Genomic DNA, 27,954 nt, shown 5'->3' with positions numbered 1-27,954 from the left:
CAAAGCGACATTGCGCCTTTAAAATGACACGCACGATCCAGTTGTGAACTGTGCCAGTCGCATACGGCAGAGATCTATACACAATGGCCGAGCAAGTCAATAGCCTCATACCGCGCGAAGAGTTTCATGAATTTGTTGTTCGCTGCATGACAGCCGTGGGCACACGTCAAGATGATGCGCGTGCACTGGCTGACCTGCTCGTGGCAGCAGACTACAGAGGTCACTATAGTCACGGACTCAACAGACTTGGTGAGTGTGTAATTCGATAATACGAAGTTGGTGAAAATGTTGTTTTTCGTTGATCGGCGGTATTCGATTGTAACTTGAAAAGACTTGTAAAAGAAATTTTCAATAATACATGATGAAACATCAGTAGAATGTATGTATTTTGGTGATTATGTTGCCAATACGATTACTTCTGCAACACGTTGTCATCGTAACTGTTTAGCATGAATTAAGTATTGTAAGTAATCAGTCTTAGTTTTGTTCGAAGGACGCTTGCAATGAACTTTTACCCTCGACATCCTTCGCAAGGGTTATTTGATGCAGAGTATCAAATTCTAAACACAAACGTGCATCAGTATGTTCATGAGGTAAACAAATATTGTGTAATACAGCAAAACTATCGAAACTGTTCCTTCAGTTTGGACTTAATGGACTCTTCCGTAGGTTAATAATATTCGACCTTTATGTAACAGGCTTATGAAATGTTTTATAATGCGTGGATGTGTGTGTGTGTCGGGGGGAGGGAGGGCGGGGGTCTTAGGTTTGTTTAACTGAACTGACCCTATTTTATGCACTCGCCGCAAATAGCTGCAACCTTGCTGATGCAGCGTTAAGCAATATTCACTCACTATCTTATGCAACATGTGGTCATGAATACCTCAACCTCACTCTCCCATAAAGAATTACCAGTCCCTACATAATGTGCTAAATCTATACCTTTTTTATTTAAAAAATAAGAACTGTTCTTTTTCACATGGCCCAACCCCATCCCGTGATAAATTTTCACTGTCGTTGTTAATGACACCCGTCATCCTGTCATTTCATCACAATTTTATCGAGAAAAAAAAGTAAATTACAATGTATTCCCGAAAATTCGTGAAAAGAATATTTAATCTCAATAGAAAATCCCAGTAGTTGAATTAGTGAATTATTTATATGCGTATATGCTAGGTGATGCATCACTTCTTTCACGCACTGCAAATCAATATTCCTCATCAGAAACAGTGACAGCTGTCTGTGTCCAACACTCAACACGCATTCTACTATGACACAGAAGAATGCTTGATTCTGATTTGTCAAAATCAGGTATCTAATTCCATTCGATACCTCTAAATACACTTTTTTACACAAAAACCTTGCGGTGAAAACATCGATCTATAGATAGCCCACGCATCGATGCATTTAACGATCAGGACAGAACTGTGTACCTTCGATATCAGGTGAGGTGAGGTGAGGTGAGGTTTAACGTCGCGTCCAAGATTATTGCACTTATATAGTGACGTGCATGCGCGTGTATGTGTGTGTGGCTGCTTGTACTAGTCCGGACTGATGCCGATTTATAGTGCTAGCACACTGAGATATCATGCCGCAGTTTAACATGAATACCCCACTCAGACACGAGCCGACGAGTCCTTGTATTAGCCCCTTAATGCCGAGCGCCAGACAGGGTAACAACAAGTACCATCTTTTAACGTCTTTTTGTATGACGCGGCTGGGGATCGAACCCCGGACCTTCCGCTCTCCGGGCGGACGCTCAACCATTAGACCACGGAGGCGGTCACCTTCGATATCAGAACAAACAAAACATGATGAAACCACGCACTCACCACTGTGTCGGGGCCGCAATAATTGGTCACAAAAATTACCCTGACTCTGTCTCGTGTCGAACAATGAAGACTAGAGTCCAGCTTCCAGCTGAAACGTATTCGTGCATTCCGTTTGCAATGAGGTTGTGCTAGCAGGCTTATTTCTACCAGTAAATCATCAGTATAACAAACTTAAGGATCGGCCTTGACCTCAGGGTTCATGCAATTTGAAAATATCGCTGCCAGTGACTAATGTGGCAACAGTGACGAGTAACAGCGTTAGGTTAAGTTCAGTCAAGTCGAATTTCGGGGTAGAGACGAGAGATAGACATTCTGATTCGGCATCACTGTTACTGGACAGATATTTTAAACCATCAAAGGTATTTGTGAAAAGTATTATTTAGTCGCTTTTTGTCATTATTTCTATAACCTGTGACTCCTACAACAGAAGTAGATGAAAGATGTGTTGATTTGGAAGAAATGACTTGGTTGAGTCCAAGGAGTGAAAACTTGCAACATGTTGCAATGGAATTAAATATATCTGCAAATAGGGTTATTTTATCAATTCCTTTTGAAAAACTAAAGTCAAAAGTCTGCTTTTATTTCTTCGAAGAGATGAACTGAGATTTTGAATAGGTCTCAGCCCAGTAGTTAAAGTGTTCGCTCGTCACGCCGCAGACCCGGGTTCGGCTCTCTACGTGAGTACTGATGGGTTCTGATGTCCCCCGCCCTGATATTGCTGGAATATCGATAAGTGGCGAATAAACTCACTCACTCACTCACTGGGCTGAAAATGGACCCTTTGAGCTACCTTGATATTTTAGTCCTTATTAATTAAGATGAAATTAAATTCAAATTGTACTTGGAAATCAGGCGACCCTAGAAAGTTGCGTCTTATCTGTCGTTTAATCTCATAAAAAGCTGATATCTGGTTAATTATGATAACACTGGAATTTATCAAATGCAAGATTTGTTTTCGAAACAGCCGTCAAGACGAAGCTAGGATACTTCGACTGCCGTCATGATTTGATTGCGCTAAAACGGTGTCTTTTCAATCTCGCACGTGCAACACGAACATTAAAGTCATCTTGTAGCTATTTCCATCAACAGTGCCCCAGTTATTTCGAAATGGCTCTGATGCGATTGAGTCTTACCGATCTATGCTCATTTGATCTCGCACCTTTCCGTAACCTGCAAGAAGACTCTTCCCCTGTCGATGAATGTAATGTGCGAAAAATACGACAAACCAATCAGAATGCACGTATGACTTCAAGTTCTTCGGTCAAAGAGTCCCTCGGGAATAATTTTTGATTTTATATATATCTTGCTTCTAAGTATCTACCCAAGATACATTTGAATCATACAGTATAATACCACATGCCCCGATGTGTTTTAAATTGCACCCAAAACGCATAGAATATGGGGAAATACATGAGCACGTGAATCATTACGCTACGAGTTGACAATTCTTTTAACTATGCGCTCTTGCGCTTAGACGGAACCCGGTCGCACGAGAGGGGCACGAGTCGCTCTTCGGCTTGTACCGGAATAACACGAGTTGGTCACCCAGTAAAGACTGTTTGAAGCGGCGTTAAACCCAACTCACTTACTCAACGTTTATGTGTTATTTAAACAGCATCAAGGTCTTGATTATCAACATGTTTCTTGAACCTGCAGACATGTATGTTCGTGATGTGCAGTCGACAATGACAGTCACAGACAAGAGTCCGGAAATCGTCAAGGAGACGGCGGCAACAGCATTCGTCAACGGCAACAACTTGCTGGGTAACGTACTTGTGGAATAATTACATGATCTTCAACTCAAAGTTAAACAACGCCCGATTTTATTTATATGACTACAGTTTTGTTTTTTTATATAATTTTTTCTTCAGTCATATACACAGGATACATATGCACTCGAAAAGCAATACAGCTTTATGAATACAGGTACTTCTCAAAAGGATATGGTACAGAGGAGGCCTAGGGCATATTCCACATCATGGTACAGATGAAGGCATATTTATGTATACAATTAAGAAGATGCGGTATTTATGGTACATCAAATTATGTTGCAAACATCAAGTGAATACGTTATTTTGCAGTTTGAGTAAACAAAGCCCATTTTCTATTAAAGGCAGAGAAGTCGTTATTTCTACGTGCAATATGATATTCAACGTCATAGATACTTCTTATTGTGTTCTTAAAAGCAACAAAGTCAGCATTTTCATTCTTAATACACTGGACAAAGATAAATCTCTTGGCAGCTACAATCAAATGGTTAAGGTACCAAAGAGGAGCTCGTTGTCACTTATAAGGATTTTTCTATGCAGATATGACTACAGTTAGTTTTCCATGTGTGGTGGCAAAATCCAGCCTTCCAGTTGTGGGTGTTCGTTAAATTGCTTTAATAGTATCTATCACGGCCCGTCCCCTACCAACCCTTAATATCAGAATGTATCTTTGTTGTATGATTCGGAGCGGTCGGGTAGCCTAGTGGTTAATGGGTACAATGTGTGAAGCCCATTTCTGGTGTCCCCCGCCGTGATATTGCTGAAATATTGCTAAAAGCGGCGTAAAACCATGCTCACTCACTCACTTGTTATATGATTCAATAAATAAAAGCGACTAAATATTTTCCATATTCATAAGAAATCTGTACTAAAAGTGGAGTCCATTGTACGATTCCGACTATAAAGCATGAACGTGTTTATGAATCACTATCACATGGTGATGATACCAGGTGTTTGCGAAAAGGTAAGCGTATCCTGCCTCATTGGTGGCATGCGTTACAAACACATGCAAAAGCAAGTCAATTGTTCGCCTGAAGAAACACGGGAACATATGCTACAAGACAAAATAAGAAATTCCGTCTGACATGTTTGTCACTGATACGTCAAATTGTCCTCCATATGTCCACCATAACATTTTGAAAGCATTACTGAGGCCATGAATTTTGTAACGTTGATCAAACAACGCTTGGGCAAGAGTCGCACGCCACTCTTTTTGGAAAGAGCATGCTCGATTGCACCTCAACAGTTGTGAAATGTGAATCACCAAATGCTTGAGCTGCTGGAAAAAGCTCGACATAAAAGGAGGGGGCACGGGTGACCCAGTCGTCTAAGGCGCCCCGATTCGTTGTGCAGAGTTGCGTCCCTTGGACACGCCAGAAACCTATGATTGTGGGTTCGAATCCCGGTTCGCCCCGATTATGTTTCTAGGTTTGTCAGCACCATACCCGTGCTCGTGGGTTTCACCGAAGTGGTAAACGTCTGGGACCTGCATCACTTCGGGCTTTCCTCCCACATTAAGCTGACACGCCGTGATATAACTGGAATACTGTTAAAAGCGGCTATGTATCATTAATATACAGATATGCAATGCAACATTGATATACAGATATACAATGTAACATTGATATACAATGTAACATTGGTCAGATATACAATGTAACACTGATATACAGATATGCTATGTAACATTGATATACAAATATACAATGTAACATTGGTCAGATATACAATGTAACATTGATATACAGATATACAATGCAACATTGAAATACAGATATGCAATGTAACATTGATAAACAGGTAGTCAATGTAACATTGATATACAGATATACAATGTAACATTGAAATACAGATATGCAATGTAACATCGGTCAGGTATACAATGTTACATTCATATACGGATATACAATGTAACATTGATATACAGAAAGTTTCCCTCCAACTTGTAACATATGCAATAACTTCCCTTTGCTTTGCTTTATCTACAGGTCCGGTTGTAGGGCGGTTTTGTATAGACCTAGCTATCCAAAAGGCGAAGGACGCAGGTATAGGATGGGTTGTGGCGAAGGGTAAGAAATGGAACAGATTTTTCCAATATACCATTGTCACATCATTGTCACATCAGACTCGAGTGCGAGTCCACACCTGATGACAATGTGTCAGAGGAATTGTATTGAGCATATTTTTTAAATCATTACACTATCTCCTTGTTTTCTTGAGGGTCCGGGCGGCGGTCGGGTAGCCTAGTGGTTAAAGCGTTCGCTCGTCACGCCGAATACCCGGGTTCGATTCCCGACATGGGTACAATGTGTGAAGCCCATTTCTGGTGTCCCCCGCCGTGATATTGCTGTAATATTGCTAAAAGCGGCGTAAAACCATACTCACTCACTCACTCTTGTAACTGTGTAGATACAATTATAAAATTGCTTTAACTCTGTTATCGATTAGTATATGGTACCGTGGTGTATATTTAGACACACTGCAAATGTTCTGAAGAATATATCCAAGCGTTACATTACGACTATTCGAGGGAAGAAATGTTGTCCCTGTCCACAGCAAACTGTTAGTCCTCAATCCATTTCTGGACATATTGTGTTGTATTACCACGCTCGAACGGTAATATGGAACAGCACGTTCCCACGTGTGTACATGCACGTAAAACACATGATTTGAATAATCAAAGTAACTCATATGTTTATTTATAACACGTTTGTCATGTGGAGCAATCAGATCTCATAATTCTGACATGGAGGTATGATAAATATAGAATACTAAACGAGGTCCCGTGTAATACCAATTTTATGAAGCGAGTGAATAGTTGTGGTATCTGACGAGCGAAAGATACCACAACTATTCACGAGTTTCATAAAATTGGTTTTACACGAGAGCGAGTTTAGTATTTTATTTATTACTTGCCATTTATAACGTTAACTTTTTAGAATTACACTGTTGTGTGAATACGCTGACACCAACACGATCCACGGCATAATCAAATTGAGTTTAACACAATAATACTTCAAACACGACTTCAAAAGTTGAAACGTATGAACTTAATACCATACAACGGCCCACCTTTAGTGTTCAGGCGTCCGTTCCACAAAATTATCGGAGCACAACTCATATACTTTAACGTTGACCAACGACTGTCGTTGCGCTAGAGTACGATTGCCTTGTGGAACGGGGCCTTGCACCTCAAAGTTTACAATCACGTCACAATACCCGATGACACAATTTGTGGAATTTTGTTGCAAGATCCATTGGCGAAACAATGCCATGTGACGTCAGCCTAGCAACAAGGTTGCTGGGGTCATCGAGTGTGCATAAGCTCCTCTCATGAATCTATCAACTCCACACGCAATGTCGTTGAATAAACTAAGGGATGTTGAGAGCTTTCAATATTTGTTCGTGAAACGTGTTCCGAGAGTACATAAGCACGCGTTTTGGTATTACACAATGTGTAATAAAGCTGTATGTTTATTAAACGGGTGATCTCTTCACGGGAAAGTAATAAATATGTTTTTCCAGTATGTCATATGTGTATGAGATATATACCATAGAAAATATGCCATCATCAGTAAATTAACATTAGTCAGGTCGTTTCCAATACATATAAATATTCTCGCCTTCTCTCCCCAGGTTCCAACCATTTTGGCATCGCTGGCTGGTATTCAATGCGGGCCATGGAACAAGGTTTAGTGGCAAGTTACACTGCTATTTTTACAAAACGATAGCTATCGGGATGCGGACAGTCGCCCAGCTGCCGTGTCGTGTTAAGACGAGTATTTCTTTTCCCATACCCGTGCTGGTGGCTGTTTGATTGGCATTTACTGTTTGATTGGCATCATCTGTTTGATTGGCATTAACTGTTTGATTGGCATTAACTGTATGAATGGCATTCTGGCATTCTACGATTTCTTACCATGCTCGTGGGTTTCACCTAAGTGATCAACGTCTGAGACCTGCATCACTTCGGGCTTTCCTCCAACATTAAGCTGACACGCCGTGAAAAAACTGGAATAATGTTAAAAGCGACGTTAAAACCCAACTGACTCACTCACCAATTACTTAGTATATCAAGTAAACAATTATTGCCCCTTCGGTTACTTGGGGTGCCTGAAGTGCGGCTCGATCTGTACATTCGGAGCGAGGTCTGTTGGCTGCTGAAATTAATTTACCTGCAGATTTGAGATCACTTTCTACACTCAACCAGTTCTAGAAACAGGAAAAGACATACCTGTTTTTTCACTTGACTATTAAATATTTATACTTTTGAGCACACTTAGGTGTAGAGGATACCGCGTAATAAGAAGCCAATTTATGTATTTTTTAACAATTCACGAGCATTATTCTGTAAAATAGAGTCCCTATCACAGCTATCCTTCCAAGTGTTCATTCAACGCGGGGACCTGGGCTAGGGTAAATCCCAGCGCGCTGTTATGAATGGCAACGCTGTATGAATCGGGTAGTAAATCTCTTCGCCTCGGTAAGGTCGTCACGTCCCGATTGTGTTGGTCGATTTCAATGGCTCTTGTTACAAATCCAGACTGGATTATTCACAGGTCGCCGTGACATAGCTGCTATGTAGCTGACTGCGGCGCTATAATAATACTAATCATTATCATAATAATAATCATAAAAAACGATACATATTTGTCTGTGCGCTGTAATCCATCCGTTGGAGCATGATTAAAGCACTGCCACCCATGTCGGTGGATCAGTGTGCACTTGATTTTCTTTCTAAGCTCCCTTGAGAGAACGCAGCCCCAGCTGTCTGTGAGGCGCTAGAATGTTAACAGTCATCTTCCCTCTGCCGGGTACCCATTCATTGCTGGGTCTGCAATGACGTATTTCGAACAAAGTCACTTTGGAACAAAGGAGACATCACACGCTCCTTTTTCTTCAGTGTAGGTCAAGGCGTAGAATCAATACAACTACAGTAAAGTACGGTTATAACGAACTCAAAGGGACTACTAATTTTAGTTCGTTATAACCGTAGTTCCTTATAAGCATATAAACAGCATAACTACAGCAAATAGTCGGGACCAAAAAAGTAAGTTCGTTATATCCGTCAGTTCGTTATAAGCGTGTTCGTTATAACCGTAGTTTACTGTATACAACTACTCGAACACGTTACTGAACTGCACCTTATTTGTGAGCTGTGCCCTTTGCACATGACCACGTGCCACAACGCATAAAACAACATTCACTCACTGGGGTGTAATGTGTGCTCGCTTTCTATACGACAGTGTTAAGATTGGCGGATATTGGAACTCGGGGTCCTGTTGTTGGCGAACATTCAAAAGATATGATTTGTTTGCCCATGCAAGATTTTGTTTGTTTCTTGAACGCCGCACTCAGTAATATTCCAGCTGTATGACGACAGTCTGTAAATAATCGAACGTGGACCAGACAATCCAGTGATTGACATCATGGGCATCAATCCACGCAATTGGGATACAATAACATGCATCACCCCAGTCAGCGAGCCTGACCACCCGATCCCGTTAGTCGCCTTTTACGACAAGCATGGGCTACCCCAGATCTTCACGGGTCTTGCCGATGCAAGAATGACCCCATTATTAAAAGACTGACACTGAGGAATGCAGATACAGTTTCGTGATTATCGTTGAGAGCGTATCATTGCATCGTGGTTCCACGTCGTTTTATCTATGATGAAAGATAATGCGCATAAGTTGCAGCGTGAGATGTATAACTTGACAGCACTCATCTGAGACGCTACGAATTGTAAAAAGTCTTCCGTCTGGTCTCACGCCGTTTCATTGTAACAATGGGGAGTCTTTGTGACACAGTTATGTTATCCAAACGTGATAGTCCGGATCTCCATGGCAGTAAACTACGGTTATAACGAACACGCTTATAACGAACTGACGGATGTAACGAACTTCCTTTTTTTGGTCCCGACTATTTGCTGTGGGTGTGCTGTTTATATGCTTATAACGAACTACGATTATAACGAACTAAAATTAGTAGTCCCTTTGATTTCGTTATAACCGTACTTTACTGTACATTTTGAAGGGTAAACGTCATCGTTGCCATGTTGTCCCCATGTATTCACAAGGAATTGACTTCACAAATACTTCACCGTTGTATTCACAGGGAATGGCCTTCACAAACACTTCACCATTGTTGGTACCGACTCGAGCCAAAGATGTAAGTAGGACTCTCATTATAAAGTTTTGTGTGTAAATTTCGCCTCTTTCGCCCTATTTTATCATTGGGCAACTATTAGCCCATCTTCCCGAGGCAAATGTGTTGACTGAAGTCCAGTTTCCACCCTTGCCGAACTTCGCTGGAACTTCGTGGCTCGATCGTATTACGATCGTATAACGAGTTATGTCCCTTCTGTGTCCCTCCTATTGACCAATCAGAATCCACTTTGATTTCAACAACATTTCCTTCAAACAAAATGGCGGCGAGCAGTCAAGACGATGTGATCGATAATCAAGATCTATATTGTAATAAAACGGGATGAGATGAAGTATTAAGTCATTTTTAGCTACAGTCAATTGTCAGTGACACTTGACACTGAGTGAGTTTCTCAGTTCGTTATACACGTCAATAATAAGTGGTAGATGGGCTTGTCGGTGATCAGATGTCAGTGCGCTGTCTCCGTTGGTTCGCTTTGGAGAATGTGTTATATACGTGAATTTTATGTGATATAATATAGGAGATAACAGTTCGTTGTATCCGTTTGTTTGCTTTATCCGTGTTCGTTGTATCCGTGGACCCCTTGAGTTGGCTTCACACATGGTGTACTTAAACGAAGAATCAAACTCATATGGGGAATCCACAATACCGCTTTTATCAAACTAAGACTTGTTATGTGTCACAGCGGACGCTCGGAACCAACCCAATCAGTGTGGCAGCCCCCGCTAACAACGGCGACAGCTACGTGCTCGATATGGCCACGACGGCGGTAGCCCTCGGCAAGGTATTGACATGGTGTTTTGGTTGATTACGTTGCTCAGATGATCCGGGGTGTGTGTGTGTGTGTGTGTGTGTGTGTGTGTGTGTTGGGGGGGGGGGGACACCCAGACACAATATACTGACTCCAAGACGACCAGTCCTTGTTTTATCCCGTTAATGCCGAGAGCCAGGCAGGGTAACAACAAGTACCATATTTATGTCTTTTGGTATGACGCGGCCGGGGATTGTGCTACCGGCATCCTGCTCTCTGGGCAAACGGTCTACCCGCTAGACCACAGAGGCGGTCCCGTTATGTTGCTTTGTGCTGGTCTGGGTCCTAATGACTAAATAGGTTACGACATTGTCATTTTGTCATATGCGCAACTGTGACATTGTCGCTCGTGTGACTAGGTAGACATTTACTGCTGGGTAAATACATATGATAAAAATTGGGTTGGGTAAGCAGATAAGTGGATTTGGAATTAATGCATGTGCCAAATGATAACGTTTTTCTTTGTGATATAAATTCGTAGATTGAGCTGAACGACAGGAAGGGCATCGAAGCGCCGATCGGCTGGGGAACTGATAGAGACGGAAAGGTAGGAGATCTTAAGCAAGTCTTAGTAGTCAGTAAGCTGTGATTGAAATAAACGACGCTTTGTACAGTCCTTAAGTTACATCTGATATTTTAATCAGAGCAATCTCGTGTTAATAATAATAATAATAGGCTTTTAATTATGGTCAAAGCCACAGACGAACATGATGAAAATGTGTTAGATCCGGTCGCAGGATCATTTATATTTCATATTCTCAACTCCTTGGGAAGTACACAACCAAACCTCATAAAGAAGTTGATCACGTGTTCCATGATCTGTTAGAGTCGAATACTGATCAGTACACACAAATATATTGAATACTGATGCCTCGGTGTGTGGGTTGTATATATAGTTACAGCGTGAACACCTCTCTTGTCATATTTGTACAAGTAACCTGTTTTTGACTCACGTCAAGTATGTCATTTTCAGCCGTGCTCTAATCCTGCTGAGATTGTAGATAATGGTGGCCTGATGCCACTGGGAGGGCCGGAGGAGTGTAGTAAGTATGCTTCAGCCAATCAGAACACGTGGTCATCTAAGGTATCTCCCGGATGTTGCCCTTCACACTTGGGTAATGTCGTAGTATCTCGCGGATGTTGCCCCTAACACGTCGATAATCTCGTGGTATCTCGCGAATGTTGCCTGCGACACTTGGGTAATCTCGTGGTATCTCGCAGACGTTGCAATCGACACGCGGATAATATCGTGGCATCTCGCGAATGTTGCCTGCGACACGTGGTGTATCTCGTGGTATCTCACGGATATTGCCTGCGACACTTGGGTAATCTCGTGGTATCTCGCGGATATTGCAATCGACACGCGGACAATATCGTGGTATCTCGCGGATGTTGCATGCAACACACGGATAATCTCGTGGTATCTCGCGGATGTTGCCTGCGACACATTGATAATCTCGTGGTATCTCACAAATGTTGCATGCAACACACGGATAATCTCGTGGTATCTCGTGGATGTTGCCTGCGACACATTGATAATCTCGTGGTATCTCACAAATGTTGCCTGCGACACACGGATAATCTCGTGGTATCTCACAAATGTTGCCTGCGACACATTGATAATCTCGTGGTATCAAGCGGATGTTGCCTGCGACATATTGTTTATCGCGTGGTATCTCGCATATGTTGCCTGCGACACAATGATAATCTCGTGGTATCTCGCGCCAACCATGTGGTCTCTGGTACAAGCTTCTTTTGTTTTAGAAAATAGGCCAATTTCCGTTTGGAGCGAGTAAGCATGGTTTATACGCAGCCTACGGGGTCACGGGATGTGGTAGATAGGGAGATATATAATGTGGTCCTTGTCTCCATGTGGCTACGGGGTTACGGGATGTGGTAGATAGGGAGATATATAATGTGGTCCTTGTCTCCATGTGGCTACGGGGTTACGGGATGTGGTCGATAGGGAGATATATAATGTGGTCCTTGTCTCAATGTGGCTACGGGGTTACGGGATGTGGTCGATAGGGATATATATACTGTGGTCCCTGTCTCCAGGTGGCTTCTAGGGTTACGGGCTGTTGTAGATGGGGAGATATATAATGTGGTCCCTGTCTCCAGGTGGCTTCAAGGGTTACGGGCTGTTGTAGATGGGGAGATATATAATGTGGTCCCTGTCTCCAGGTGGCTACAAGGGATACGGTCTGTCCATGATGGTGGAGTTGTTCTGTGGCATTCTGGGAGGATGCGCCTTTGGCCCAAACGTCAGAACGTGGAAAACAACGGACAGAGAAGCGAACCTGGTGAGACTCTGCACTAGTGAGTGAGTGATTGAGAGAGTTGGGTTTAACGCCGCTTTTAACAGTATTCCAGTTATATCACGACGTGTCAGCTTAATGTGGGAGGAAAGCCCGAAGTGATTCAGGTCTCATACGTTTACCACTTCGATGAAACCCACGAGCACGGGTATGGTGCTGACAAACCTGAAACATGATCGGGGCGAACCGGGATTCGAACCCCAAACTATAGGTTTCTGGCGTGCCCAAGGGACGCAACTCTGCACAGCGAATCGCGGCGCCTTAGACGACTGGGCCACCCGCGCCCCTAGTTTCTGCACTAGCATAACATACTACCCAGAAGAAGTTAAAAACACCCAATTGTTTCAAGTGTCTACAGTTAATCTGTCTTTTGAGGAGCACACAGTGAGAATTCGTCAATAATACGAGTACAATGTGTGAAGCCCATTTCTGGTGTCCCCCGCCGTGATATTGCTGGAATATTGCTAAAAGCGGCGTAAAACCAAACTCACTCACTCACTCACTCAATAATACGAAATTGAGGAAATCTACATAAAATTGATGGGACGTTGATAAACTATGCTTTGGGTTTATCCGGAAAGTCGTTATCCCGGACAATTTAACCAAGGACGGGTTATTTTAAGCCACGGGTCTTCCACATGTGTGTAAATCATATCTCTGAACAGATTCCTGACGGATGTGCCTCAAACACCGGCTGACATTGAAGTCAGTTCGTTATGTCAGAAATTCGTTTTTTCGTGTGTAAAAGGATCCATGTCAGAGGTTAAAGTTTTCTGACAGTTCTAACTGATAAGAGCAATATTAATCTGTACATTTGCTCATAATTATAGTCACCCCTATACTAACACCATACAGTAAACTACGGTTATAACGAACTCAAAGGGACTACTAATTTTACAGTAAACTACGGTTATAACGAACTCAAAGGGACTACTAATTTTAGTTCGTTATAACTGCAGTTCGTTATAAGCATACATACAGCATAACTACAGCAAATAGTCGGGACCAAAAAAGTAAGTTCGTTATATCCGTCAGTTCGTTATAAGCGTGTTCGTTATAACCGTAGTTTACTGTATATGCAGGGGGTGACAATAATTATGAACATAGGCATATAACCTGGCGGAGTGTGCGACGACTACGGCGTTCATTAAAACAGACCATTCACAAATACCATATATAAAAGTACAACAGCGCTCTGACAGTCGGGAACCAGTCTATATTAGAAGTGTTGTCGAGAAGCATGCATTGGCTGGGAGCTTGTACCGGATCCTGTGTACAGAAAAGAGTGAAACGATAAAAACATCAATCGCCCTGTGTAACAGAACATGGTCCTTTAATATTTGCATAGTATAATTAAACCTCTTTTAGACCCGTAGTAGCTTGTAACGTTCATACTCGATTGGTCGACCTTATTCAGGGAATGTTTGAGTTTGTTTGTTTGACCACTAGGCTACCCGACCGCCCCTCTAGGCTACTGGGATACGATGACATGCATCAACCAAGTCAGCGAGCCTGACCGCCCGATCCCGTTAGTCGCCTCTTACGACAAGCATAGTCTCCTTTTAGGCCCAGCATGGGTTGCTGAAGACCTATTCTACCCCGAATCTTCACGGGTGTCAGGGAATGTCACTACCAGGGTCATGGGACATGCGGAGGGCGTCATGCTGTTTTCCATATACACGTACGACCGCAGACGACCTTCGCTGAAACTAGTTTGCCATCAGCAGATTATGTGAAACAGGTGTCACATGTTATTCATTGAATAAATCAATACCGTTACCTTAGTCACGTCTAGTAGGTGACTGCTTATGTATAAACGTGATACCACCCCAAGTACAATCGTGTGCATTAACAAGCATCTGGTTCAACGAGTGTATGCATTAACAAGTATCCGGTTTGAAGAATGCCCGCATTAACACGTATCCGGTTTAACGAGTGTCCGCACTAACAAATAAACAGTTTAACGAGTGTCCCATAAACAAGTATATGGTTCAACGCATGTCCGCATTAACAAGTATCCGGTTTAATAGGTGTCCTCATTAACAAATATCCGGTTTACGTAGTGTCCGTATCAACATGAATACTGTTAACGAGCGTCGGTTTTAACGAGTGTCGGTCTAATAGGCGTCCATCATTACAGAGTTCAGGTTGGCATTCACTGTTGATCCATGTGAAGGTGTGTTCAGCTTTCTGAAATATACCTTTTTGTTCACAGTATACCATAGTTTATTTTCAGGCAGGCGTTACTGTTAGTACCGGTCAATATGACACCAGATGTAACACATGTCTTGTCAATCTGCCTTAAAGGGGCTCTCCGCTCCAGATGTGCACATCTCCCGTCAAGGTTTATTCGTTAACCGTTAGATTGGCATACATAGTAACTGCACTGCAAGTAAATTGGGTTATGACATAAGGTGAATGTTACATTTATCCGAAGGTAGTGTCCCTATAAGGCAGTAAATGTATATATGAATGACCTCATGTACTTTACAGGGTCAGTGCTTCGTCGCCCTTGACCCCAGCGCCTTCGCCCCAGGCTTTGAGGGACGCATGAGTCAGCTGATAGACCACTGTCGAGGACTTCAACCCGTACGTATTTATTGTTTGATCCTTAAATGAGGTCCTATTGAAGACCATACACGTAATAGGACATTCGTTAGTACATCTCAACTGTGGTCATAAAAGGCCCAAACAACCCATGCTTGTATCACTGTGGATACAGGGAACAGAACTATGGAATACTGTAAGGGACATTCTCGCGGTCTCGCATTCCCGCGATCTCGACCTTTGGAAACGAGCTAAATATGCCCAAAACACGAGAACGGTATACTATGTTCTGCCAGCACGTTATAACAGTATACTTTGTTCTGCCAGCACGTTATAACGGTATACTATGTTATGCCAGCACGTTATAACGGTATACTATGTTATGCCAGAACGTTAAAATGGTATTATACTATGTTATGCCAGCAGGTTATAGCGGTATACAATGTAATACCAGTGCGTTATAACCGTATACTATGTTATTGCAGCATGTTATAACGGTGTACTAGGTTATGTCACCATGTTATAACGGTATACTATGTTATGCCACCATGTTATAACGGTATACTATGTTATGTCACCATGTTATAACGGTATACTATGTTATGTCACCATGTTATAACGGTATACTATGTTATGTCACCATGTTATAACGGTATACTATGTTATGTCACCATGTTATAACGGTATACTATGTTATGCCACCATGTTATAACGGTATACTATGTTATGTCACCATGTTATAACGGTATACTATGTTATGTCACCATGTTATAACGGTATACTATGTTATGTCACCATGTTATAACGGTATACTATGTTATGTCACCATGTTATAACGGTATACTATGTTATGCCAGAACGTTATAACCGTATACTATGTTATTGCAGAACGTTATAACGGTGTACTATGTTATGTCACCATGTTAAAACGGTATACTATGTTATGCCACCATGTTATAACGGTATACTATGTTATGCCACCATGTTATAACGGTATACTATGTCATGTCACCATGTTATAACGGTATACTATGTTATGCCACCATGTTATAACGGTATACTATGTTATGCCACCATGTTATAACGGTATACTATGTTATGCCAGAACGTTATAACGGTATACTATGTTATGCCAGCACGTTATAACGGTATACTATGTTATGTCACCATGTTATAACGGTATACTATGTTATGCCAGGCCGAAGGGGAGAGCGAGGTGCTGGTGCCGGGAGACCCGGAAAGGAAACACATGGCCAAGTGCGACTCCCTCGGAGGAATACCATATCACCCAAACCAGGTCAAATATGCTGTAAGTTTTATATCAATGTTTTTCATTTTCCATGTGTCTGAATTATTAATATAAAATATGAATATATATTTAGTAATGATTACTATTGACCTACATGTATAACGATTGATGTTGCACTAATTGCTTTTGTTGTCGTCAGTTTATACAGAATGCAATCTCATGCAAAACGTACATATATATAACAGCCTGCAATGCATGTCTTCACTGATGTGAAACGCGCTTATTGTCACAGCATGGGTTCACAAAATGGGCTGTGGCGCGCGAAGCATCCTGGGTAATTCACTATCTGAGCGGTATATACTCACCTCCAAAACAAACGCGAACCAAAGAAACATTAAGAGAAGAATGTACGTTAAGAGAGAGGTTACCGATGTGTATCAACTAGTCTGTCTTACAGACCCTGATACAAATATATATCAAATACAGCCCATGCAAGTCTATAATGTTTGGCAAGTCTAGATCACTGCAGTATCAGGAAATCTGAAAATGAAGAAAATCACTAGGCTCCTTTTTATCATATTTTTATTAAGATAACTGAACAACTGTTTTTTTATGTACGATATGTTCATTTCAGAGACTAGATGTTAGTCTATGTACCAACTAGTGACAAAACTAACAATCAGTCAAGTTGGCGGGGGATATTGAAATGGGTTCCGTCCGTCCGTCCGTCCGTGCGTCCGTGTTTGCGTGTATGCGTGCGTCCCGAAATCGTTTCCATGGCATAACTCAGAAACTGTTAAATATTTCTCTACGAAACTTTGCATGTCTGTCAGACTCATGCTGAACTGGTGCCTTTTGCTATTTAGGAAATTTAGGAATTTTAATTTTTTACGTTTCCATGGCAGCAAGTTTGACTTAGGTTCTATAAGGGCGGTGTTCATTTCCGGAGCGTAACTCAGAAACCGTTAAATACTTTCTTACAAAACTTTGCATGTCTACCAGGCACATACTGAACTGGTGCCTTTTGCTCTTTAGGAATTTTTATAAATTTTTATTTTTTATGTTTCCATGGCAACAAGTTGAATTTAAGTTTTGATATAGGGTGGGTTCACTTATGGAGTATAACAAATAAACTGTTAAATATGTCCTTGCCAAACATTGCATGTCTATGTATAAAGTGCATACTGAACTGGTGCCATTTGATATTAAGAAGTTTTAGAAATGTTTATTTCGATAATTCAAATTTCCTACCCGACCGCCCCTTCTGGAATGAGAAATTCACCGTAAAAACAAACAGAACATGAGGAGGATCCTGTGAATGTGTTGTGGGCTTATCCCTTGTGGTTCTAGACCCATGAAGATCCGGGATAGAATAGGTCTTCAGCAACCCATGCTTGCCGTAAAAGGCGACTATGCTTGTCGTAAAAGGCGACCAACGTGATCGGGTGGTCAGGCTCGCTGACTTGGTTGATGCACGTCATCGATCCCAATTGGGTGGATCGATGCTCATGATATTAATCATTGGTTTGTCTGGTCCAGACTCGATTATTTACAGACCGCCGTCATATAGCTGGAATATTGCTGAGTGCGGCGTTAAACAACAAACCAACCAACCTTGTAGTTCTTTGTTCCAGAACGACCTTGCAGCCAGCCTCAACATCGCACCAATGAAGCCACTTTGATGTTGATCATGAAGACGTGTTCTTCTGGATATATAGACGAACACTTCCTACCACCATACCGCACCTACCTGTCTCTGCCCCTACTCATAATGATCATCTCCACACACAGCTCTGATGTCGTCAGGGCTGTATGTTTTTGTGCTATTTAATCAAGATACTTATAAGAAATGACAAAAGAAATTCCCCAATGAAAACAAAAATATTCCAAGGTGCTGTGAATTCGTTATCATAGATGGCTTCCAATTGAAAATTTATATAACTGAAATATTTCAAATGTAATGTTACAATGTTTAACATATTTTCTGATAATTATGAAATTCCATTATATCAAAAAGAAGTTTATCCAGCGTATCTACAGTTGGACATGTTGGCATACAAGGATATACTCAGCATGTTTGTACCGGACAGGGAACTAGGGTTGGGACCGGGTACGAAAACTAAACTCGAGTACCCGGTAGACAATACCCGAACCTTACTTACTTACTCACATTGGAGATTTTACGTGCGCTCTCCGACTCTAGCGTATTTCGCACACGGATACCCGAACCGGACTCGAGTATCCGTAGTTCATTGTTGTCCCATTTGTTTGTAATGCTTTTGCGAATAAAAGATCATCAAACATTTATTGATCTGTTCTAAGGTGTTATGTTTTTTATTAAATGCCTGCGTGGCTTACCTAAAACATTTGAACGTTTGTCCGCTTTGTCGTCCATTTTGAAGTGACTTACGAGTTACGAAAGGCGATTAGAGTTATCTCCCCTGAACGGGTACTCGAGCCCTGAAAATTGGACTCGAGTCCTAAGCTACCCGACCCGTTAGCGGGTACTCGAGTACCCGTCGCAAGCCTACTGGGAACTTGTATATACTCATTTACCGAGTGAGTTTGGTTTGACACCGCTCTGAAGTGTTCCAGTTATATAACGACGTGTTAGCTTAAAGTTGGACGGAAACTTTGAAAAACATGCCCTATGGTGTTTCGACTCAGGGCTTATCTGGGACTCAAACCAACAGGCACCGGATTCTGGCACCACTAAGGGACGCAACTCACCATTGACGACTGGGCCACCCGTGGCCCGTATTACCGAGGATGGCAATGTAATTGCAGTGCGTGAAGTCATTACTGTCTTTGGAAATAACTATTTAATGCTTAGCTGCAACTTTTATTGTGTTTTTGTAAAAAAGGAGGTTTATGATGAAATGGTCTCATCTCCATGATAATGGATGTACTTGCACCTGTGTGTTAATATGTGTGACAGAATAAATCATTGACTTGTTCTTTCATTGCTTGTTCGGTATGGTAATGCATCAGAATAATACATGACTCATTGCGCGTTATCTTGCATATATTTAGTGATTATCACCGTGTCGTGAGAGTATGTTAGTCTCTGTACCGCACGTATGCAAAGACTTGCGATGGTATGTCCGATTTTGAAAAACAGTTAGGTTTATCGCTACTTTGAGTGAGTGAGTGAGTAAGTATGATTTTACGCCGCTTTTAGCAATATTCCAGCAATATCACGGCGGGGGACACCAGAAATGGGCTTCACACATTGTACCCATGTCGGGAATCGAACCCGGGTCTTCGGCGTGCCGAGCCAACGCTTTAACAATTAGGCTACCCGACCGCCCCAACGCTACTTTGAACAGTATTAGTTATTTTACTACTGGTGAACTTATTTCCGACAGGAATCCTGTTGTGGCGCTGGTCGCAGACGTTTTCAAAACCTACGGGCATAGAAACTCACTTAAAGATCATACTCAGGACGAATGTGGATTTCGAGCCTACCGTCAGCGGATCCTGGTACAGTGATGGGACGGGACTCAGTACAACTATGCCTCCAACATGATCTATCCAATCGTGTAAAACATGTACTATCCAATTGCGTTTAAAAACATTTACTATCCAAACGTGTACAAAACATTGACTATCCAACTAAACTTATACTATCCAGTTGTGTTTAAAAAGCGTACGGCTTCCAAACATTTGTAACAGACAAAACTCTCCACCTGACAAATTATTTAAATAAATATTATCAGACAAAATTAACCAAATGTATATGTCTATATTGGTTGCGTGTTATATATATTAAACGGCCTCGTATCATGAATGCCATTGACTGTTTTTCACAATTTCGAAACATGATTCAAGCAAGAACATGCGTAACATTCTCTGTTATTTACGGTGAGGTGAAAGGGGGTTTAACGTCACGTCCAAGATTATTGCACTTATATAGCGACGTGCATGTACGTGTGTGTGTTTGTGTGGCTGCTTGTACTAGTCCGGACTGATGCCGATTTATAGTGCTAGCTCACTGAGATACCATGCCGCAGTTTAACTTGAATACCCCACTCAGACACAGTATACTGACTCCGAACCGACCAGTCTTGTTTTAGCCCCTTAATGCCGAGCGCCAGACAGGGTAACAACAAATACCATCTTTTAACGTCTTTTGGTATGACGCGGCCGGGTATCGAACCCCGAACCTTCCGCTCTCCGGGCGGACGCTCTACCACTAGACCACGGAGGCGGTTCTTATTTACGACAAACGATTAGCGCCATACATCAATACGATAAATGACGGTATGAACACTTTATCTAGGTCAGATACAACACACACTGATAGCTCACTGTTCAAAGTGCAGCGTCACACAAACTGGGCGAGTAAATCACGGTGTCATGTAACAAGGGGAATGTTGCTGTGAAAACCTGGTTTTCTGACCCTGAGTGATTTTCAAGTATTCAGTAAGGTAAGAAACCCCATCTAGATTGTGCCATTTACCCCGCTTACAACAGGTCATTCACATATGGTATTAGTCTGTCTGTCTGTTTGTTTGTTGTTTAACGCCGCACCCAGCAATATTCCAGCTATATGACGGCGGTCTGTTTATAATCGAGTGTGGACCAGACAATCCAGTGATTGACATCATGAGCAGCGATCCACACAATTGGGACCGACGACATGCATTAACCAAGTCAGCGAGCCTGACCACCCGATCCGTCGCCTTTTACGGCAAACATAGGTTGCTGTAGACCTACTACCCCGGATCTTAACGGGTCATTTAGTATGTTTACGTATCCTATATGCCCTTTGAGAAATCTTTTATCTATTTTTATCTACGTTACATATCTGTGTATGTTGTCAAGTGATGTATTGTGTAAAGTTACGAGTTGTCGATTGAAAGGACAATAATTTACCGTTAATCGTGAGTCACCAACACATTGATTTATGTCCTGCTTGTGCGAGACCAACTCAGTCGGACCCGCGAAGATCCCGGGTAGAATAGGTCTTCAGGGACCCATTCTTGCCGTGAAAGACGAATGAGGGATTGGGTGATCAAGCTCGCTGACTTGGTTGATGCATGTCATGGTATTCCAATTGCGTGGATCGATGCTCATGATGTCAATCACTTGATTATCTGGTTCAGACCCGATTATTTGCCGACTGCCGTCATATATATGGGATATTGCTGTGTGCGGTGTTAAACAACAAACAAACAAACAAACAAACAAACAAGCCAACTCTGTCCAGGGACTCAACTGCCATCCCCTGTGCAGCATTACATCTAGACGGTGAAAACAGCAACATAAATGGTGTTGTCCAACCATACGAACAGACATCATAACACGAATAACGAGTGTCGATATCTGACCTCAAATGGCAGATAAGCAGCAAACGCATTTGTGTTATGTTAAAAAACCTTTTCATTCTGTTGCTTTCCTCATCCCACTGGGGCGGTGGGGGTAGATCAGTGGTTAAAACTTTCCCTCGTATGTCGAAGACCCAAAATGGATACAATGCGAGAAGCCCATTTCTGGTGTCCCCCGCCGTGATATTGCTGTAATATTGCTAAAATCGGCGTAAAACCATACTCACTCACTCACTCAATTTCTGGTGTCATTTCCCGTGATATTGCTGGATAAGCTAAAAACGTCTTACAATTATACTCACACATTCAGGTGATGACACTTAAGTGACGACTATGTCCGCCACGATCCAACTGGACGATGACTTCTTCGTGTGCAGCATCTGCAACGACAACTTCAGTGACCCGAGGTCACTACCGTGCCTCCACAGCTTCTGTCACCAGTGTCTACGACAGCACATCAACTACTCGGCCACCCTGTCCCCACCCTCCTTCCTGTGTCCGGTGTGTAGGGGGGTCACTCTAGTCCCTGCAGAAGGAGCACCACCCTCGTCCTGGGCGGACTGCTTTCCGGGGAACTTCCTGATGAAAGAACTGATGGGTAAGAGAGTTGCAGGAACACCAGGCACGTCTCCAGGAGATGCTGCAGGTGGTTCTCCAGCAGGTGCCCGGGAATATTGGTGTGTGGACCACCCCGACTGTCCGCTCAACATGTTCTGCGTATCCTGTAAAGCTGCCTCATGTAGAAAATGTATGTTCTCGAAGCATATCAACTGTTCGGTAACGGTCAAGCTCTTACCGCAAGGAAAATGGACAACAGAAGACATGGGCATACTCGTGGAAAGACTAAAACGTGAAATTACGTCAGTTCGGGATAAAGAAAGATGTATACAAGATGAACTGGCGTATTTGGCAGGTCAGGCGGAGAAAGTGCGGACAGGTATTCATAAGCATATTACAAAGTTTTACTCAATGTTAGATAACGCAAAGAAGAAACTTCTTTCCAAAATGGATACGGAATATGACCATTTGACGAGAAGCCTGGAGAATCAGCATCTTACAACTAAGGAGCACCTGGAACAACTCAGGAATTCAATGTCTGCTGCTACGGCGATAAGGAACCAGGATTCTGACACCGCTGAACAGCTGAGGAGAAAGATACAGAAGACGCTGACATCTGTCAGTTCAGCAGAAAAACTCCAGTATGAAAGGATGAGAATATCATTCACTCCTGATTTCTCCTGTCTCGATAAAGACTTCAGTCTTGGTTCAGTCGCCTTCTATAACTCCAGAGTCCCTGCCTCTGATGGAGTTTCAGCAGCCATGCCAAGGTCACTGTCATCCAATTGCGTGTCACAAAGCCGCGAAGAGTCCGTCTCCCTTCGACATCACACAAATACAATGCCAACATCTGCTTCTGTTCCCTGGTTTAATGAAAGTTGGAGCAAAGGGGAGCTTGGAATAGTGAATGGACATCAAATGAATCCAGTGACTCCGTACCTGGGTAGAGACAGTGATGAATCAAATATACCCGTGCTGGCGACAGGGGGAGGTAGCTCTACACTACCCCTGGTTGATACCTCGCTGTTCAGGCACTCATCTCCTGTTATCTACCCCGGTGGGGAGAGGGATGCTGAGCCTGTCCAGCCCACACCTTCACCTCAAATACCTGACAACGAATCAAGCTCAAAACAACCTGCCAGAAATAGTTGCAGCGGCTATGAACTAGTAGTTGATCTGAATACTGATTCAGATGAATGCGCGAGTACACAGAAGAAGCTCATCTCTTCCAATGTGATGAGAACATATCAGTTGAGTACGAGCGACGACGAGTCCTTGCCTGTTGTCAAAAGCATTGTTGCGTTGTCGGAGGAATTATTCATGGTGACTGACGCGGCAAATAAATCGGTGAAGATATTTAACCAGGACGGTCTCTGTTCGAGTATATCGTTCCAGTCTCAACCCTATGGACTAGCTGTTGCGTCACAGGACAGAGCACTTGTCAGTTTTCCAGAGAACAAGAAAATTGTAGTTATTTCAGTTGGAAAGGAATTGAAGATTATCAGCACGATTCAATCAACCAAATCTTACACTCGTCTTATGCACTATCGCCCTGGAATGACGGCAGCGCTGTGTGCCGACTCGGCCAGTTTAGACGTACTCAGTCTGCAGGGCAAGGTCATGAAGACATTCCGTGTGTTCGATCGCCTGCGAGAGGATATCCCCTTCAGCGTTGACCACAAACAAGGTTTCGTGATATGGGATTCTACAAATTCAAGTCTAATTTGGAAATCTAAGACCGGAAGCACGACATGTCAAGCGACTTCCGATTATGTTAAAAATAGAATCGTGTCTGGCCTTGCTTGCGATTTACTAGGAAATGTGTACATTGTTCAAGATGGCGGGGTTGTCAAGGTGACTTCAAAGGGAGATTACTCTGGTGATGTTGATAATGTCTTCTCATGTCAGTCCATCTGTTTCTCCCCCAGGGGTCATCTATACGTGGCTGAGATCGGCGGACATTGCAAAGTACATTCTCTGTAACGACAGCATTCAAGGTGTGAATAAGATAGAGACATTAGTGACAGTCACGATCTGAATAAGATAGAGACATTAGTGACAGTCACGATCTGAATAATCACGATCTGAATAAGAGAGAGACATTAGTGACAGTCAAGATGTGAATAAGATAGTGACATTAGTGACAGTCACGATCTGAATAAGAGAGAGACATTCGTGACAGTCACGATGTGAATAAGAGAGAGACATTAGTGACAGTCACGATCTGAATAAGAGAGAGACATTAGTGACAGTCAAGATGTGAATAAGATAGAGACATTAGTGACAGTCACGATCTGAATACGATAGAGACATTAGTGACAGTCAAGATGTGAGAAAGAGAGAGACATTAGTGACAGCCACGATCTGAATACGATAGAGACATTAGTGACAGTCAAGATGTGAGAAAGAGAGAGACATTAGTGACAGCCACGATCTGAATACGATAGAGACATTAGTGACAGTCAAGATGTGAGAAAGAGAGAGACATTAGTGACAGCCACGATCTGAATACGATAGAGACATTAGTGACAGTCAAGATGTGAGAAAGAGAGAGACATTAGTGACAGCCACGATCTGAATACGATAGAGACATTAGTGACAGTCAAGATGTGAGAAAGAGAGAGACATTAGTGACAGCCACGATCTGAATACGATAGAGACATTAGTGACAGTCAAGATGTGAGAGAGAGAGAGACATTAGTGACAGCCACGATCTGAATACGATAGAGACATTAGTGACAGTCAAGATGTGAGAAAGAGAGATACATTAGTGACAGTCGATGCCTGAATAAGATAGTGACATTAGTGACAGTCGATGCCTGAATATGATAGTGACATTAGTGACAGTCGATGCCTGAATAAGATAGTGACATTAGTGACAGTCGATGCCTGAATAAGATAGTGACATTAGTGACAGTCGATGCCTGAATAAGATAGTGACATTAGTGACAGTCAATGCCTGAATAAGATAGTGACATTAGTGACCGTCGATGCCTGAATAAGATAGTGACATTAGTGACAGTCGATGCCTGAATAAGATAGAGACATTAGTGACAGTCGATGCCTGAATAAGACAGGGGCATTAGTGACAGTCGATGCCTGAATAAGACAGGGGCATAAGTGACAGTCGATGTCTGAATAAGATAGTGACATTAGTGACAGTCGATGCCTGAATAAGACAGGGGCATTAGTGACAGTCGGTGCCTGAATAAGACAGGGGCATTATTGACAGAAGATGTCCAACAGTATTGCTTGGATGAGATCAAGCGAGGAGATGTCGTCGCTTCTTTGAAATTGCATCCCAATGATTTGTTGACCATTGTGACGTCATCGGTTACCATGATGTCACAGTCTAATGACATCACTAATCTGTCTGCCACGGAAGCTTGATAGATGTACTTTAACTCTCAATACACTGTGTTTTACTGTTTCCAAACAAAGAAAAGTAGGAGGAATGATTTTGGATGAAAATAGAATCTCACCTTTGTTTCTTTTGATATCAACTACATCATCACTGAAGGTTTAAATATCCTTGGCCAGCACTTAGGTGAGACTCTCTAATTTTCAACCATGCATGCCGAATAACCCGTACCTCGCCATATCCAAATTACTGCTGTGATGAAGTCATTCCTTCTGACGTCATAGTGGTGTTATATAACTATGAGTAATGTTTTTATTTGAAGTTTACGCAATACGGCTTTTCCATTGGACGAGTGGTCGGTCATATGACCGCGAAACCGACGTTTTAGCGTTCATACTTTTTTCCCAAGGCTGTATAATTGAAATGGCGTAAACACTGACTGACTACTTCCACATTCCTGGGGAAAACCCGGGGAATTCCCAAGCAAGAATGAATACAGAAGCGTTGTTCCTCATCGGATAGACCCTTCAATCTTGAACTCGGCCTTTTAGCGGGTTTACATTGGGTTAAGTCAGAGAGTTTGATTGCATGCCCGTTCATGGATATCCTCGCTACAACCCACCCTAGAGAACATGCTGAGGGAGATCCATATCCAGAAATGTTCGGAATGGTTCAATGTATAAGTGTGCCAGACTTGGTGTTTTTAATCTAAAGTGCACAATTTTGAAAAAATCCATCCTTAACCGCCCCACTAGAAGAAATCTACAGCCAGTGTCACCCACAGGGTATAGACTTATTGTGTAATATATAATTATTGATATATACTATTATGTGGAAACATAACTCTCTATTTTTAGTATGCGATGTGTTCTAACGTTCATCATAACGTGTGCTTTAGTATGATTGGATTGGATTGATGTTTAACGCCGCACTCAGCAATATTCCAGCTATATGTCGGCGGTCTGTAAATAATCGAGTCTGGACCAGACATTCCAGTGATTAATATCATGAGCATAGATCCACGCAATTGGGATCGATGACATGCATCAACCAAGTCAGCGAGCCTGACCACCCGATCCCGTTAGTCGCCTTTTACCACAAGAATAGTCGCCTATTACGGCAAGCATGGGTTGCTGAAGACCTATTCTACCCCGGAATCTTCACGGATCTGCTTTAGTATGAAGTATTGCAAAGTGTTAGCATTACCAGGGATGTTATTGTACTTGAACGGTTGCCTGTCAAAATGTGTTAATGGCAATGCCATTACTGCTGTACAGTATCATTATTGTGTATGCTTTCTAAGGATACTTATTAGAATTACTCCTTGTGTAAGGGAAATAGTTATAATAAGTATAATGTGATATAAATTGGTTGTATTTATGTATATATGTGTTTATCCTGAAACTATAACTTATTCCCCATAAATGTGTTTGTTCTTTATATATGACAACCAAAAAAAATAAAAACTCACTACGTAGCCAGTGTTTGTTTTGTTTGTTGTTTAACGCCGCACTCAGCAATAGTCCAGCTATATGACGGCGGTCTGTAAATAATCGAGTCTGGACCAGACAATCCTGTCATTAATATCATGAGCATCGATCCACGCAATTGGGATCGATGACATGCATCAACCAAGTCAGCGAGCCTGACCACCCGATCCCGTTAGTCGCCTTTTACGACAAGCATAGTCGCCTTTTACGGCAAGCATATCATGTGCACTCTTTATTTTGATCAACAGTTTATGTCACTGAAAAAGTTACCGATTGACCTTGGAGCTGATGTTGTTGTCTCCATAATGTAAATAGTTGTAGTCAGTCTCAGTGTCTCTAGGTTAACGTGTACACTTATCATGCCAGGTACGGGTTTAATTTCAGAAATGAGTATAATGTGTGAAGCCTGGTGTCCTCCGCCATGATATTAATGTAGTATTGTCAAAAGTCACATTAAACCACGTGCTCATACTCACTCACCCACTCTCACTCACTCACTCACTCCTTCATTCATGAAGCTC

General features: G+C 42.3%; 2 protein-coding genes across 2 annotated transcripts; both read left to right on the top strand.

The window, feature by feature from the left end:
* Positions 1 to 74: 74 nt before the first annotated feature.
* Positions 75 to 18,950, top strand: LOC139470103 (uncharacterized oxidoreductase YjmC-like). The gene is made up of 12 exons (XM_071252396.1): positions 75 to 249; positions 3,489 to 3,596; positions 5,590 to 5,670; positions 7,238 to 7,299; positions 9,719 to 9,772; positions 10,455 to 10,553; positions 11,062 to 11,127; positions 11,554 to 11,623; positions 12,765 to 12,883; positions 15,392 to 15,487; positions 16,644 to 16,754; positions 18,329 to 18,950. Exons 1-12 carry the CDS (start codon positions 84 to 86, stop codon positions 18,374 to 18,376), a joined length of 1,080 nt encoding a protein of 359 aa, XP_071108497.1. The 5' UTR covers positions 75 to 83; the 3' UTR covers positions 18,377 to 18,950.
* Positions 18,951 to 22,357: 3,407 nt separating this feature from the next.
* On the top strand, positions 22,358 to 24,565 carry LOC139470379 (tripartite motif-containing protein 2-like). Its single transcript, XM_071252797.1, has one exon. It carries the CDS (start codon positions 22,358 to 22,360, stop codon positions 24,563 to 24,565), a length of 2,208 nt encoding a protein of 735 aa, XP_071108898.1.
* Positions 24,566 to 27,954: the final 3,389 nt, after the last annotated feature.

Source organism: Haliotis cracherodii, unplaced genomic scaffold, assembly GCF_022045235.1.
Source record: "Haliotis cracherodii isolate W230 unplaced genomic scaffold, xgHalCrac1.p SCAF_20, whole genome shotgun sequence".
In the NCBI taxonomy this organism is placed as follows: Eukaryota; Metazoa; Mollusca; class Gastropoda; order Lepetellida; family Haliotidae; genus Haliotis; species Haliotis cracherodii.
This window is presented reverse-complemented; position numbering and strand designations above follow the sequence as displayed.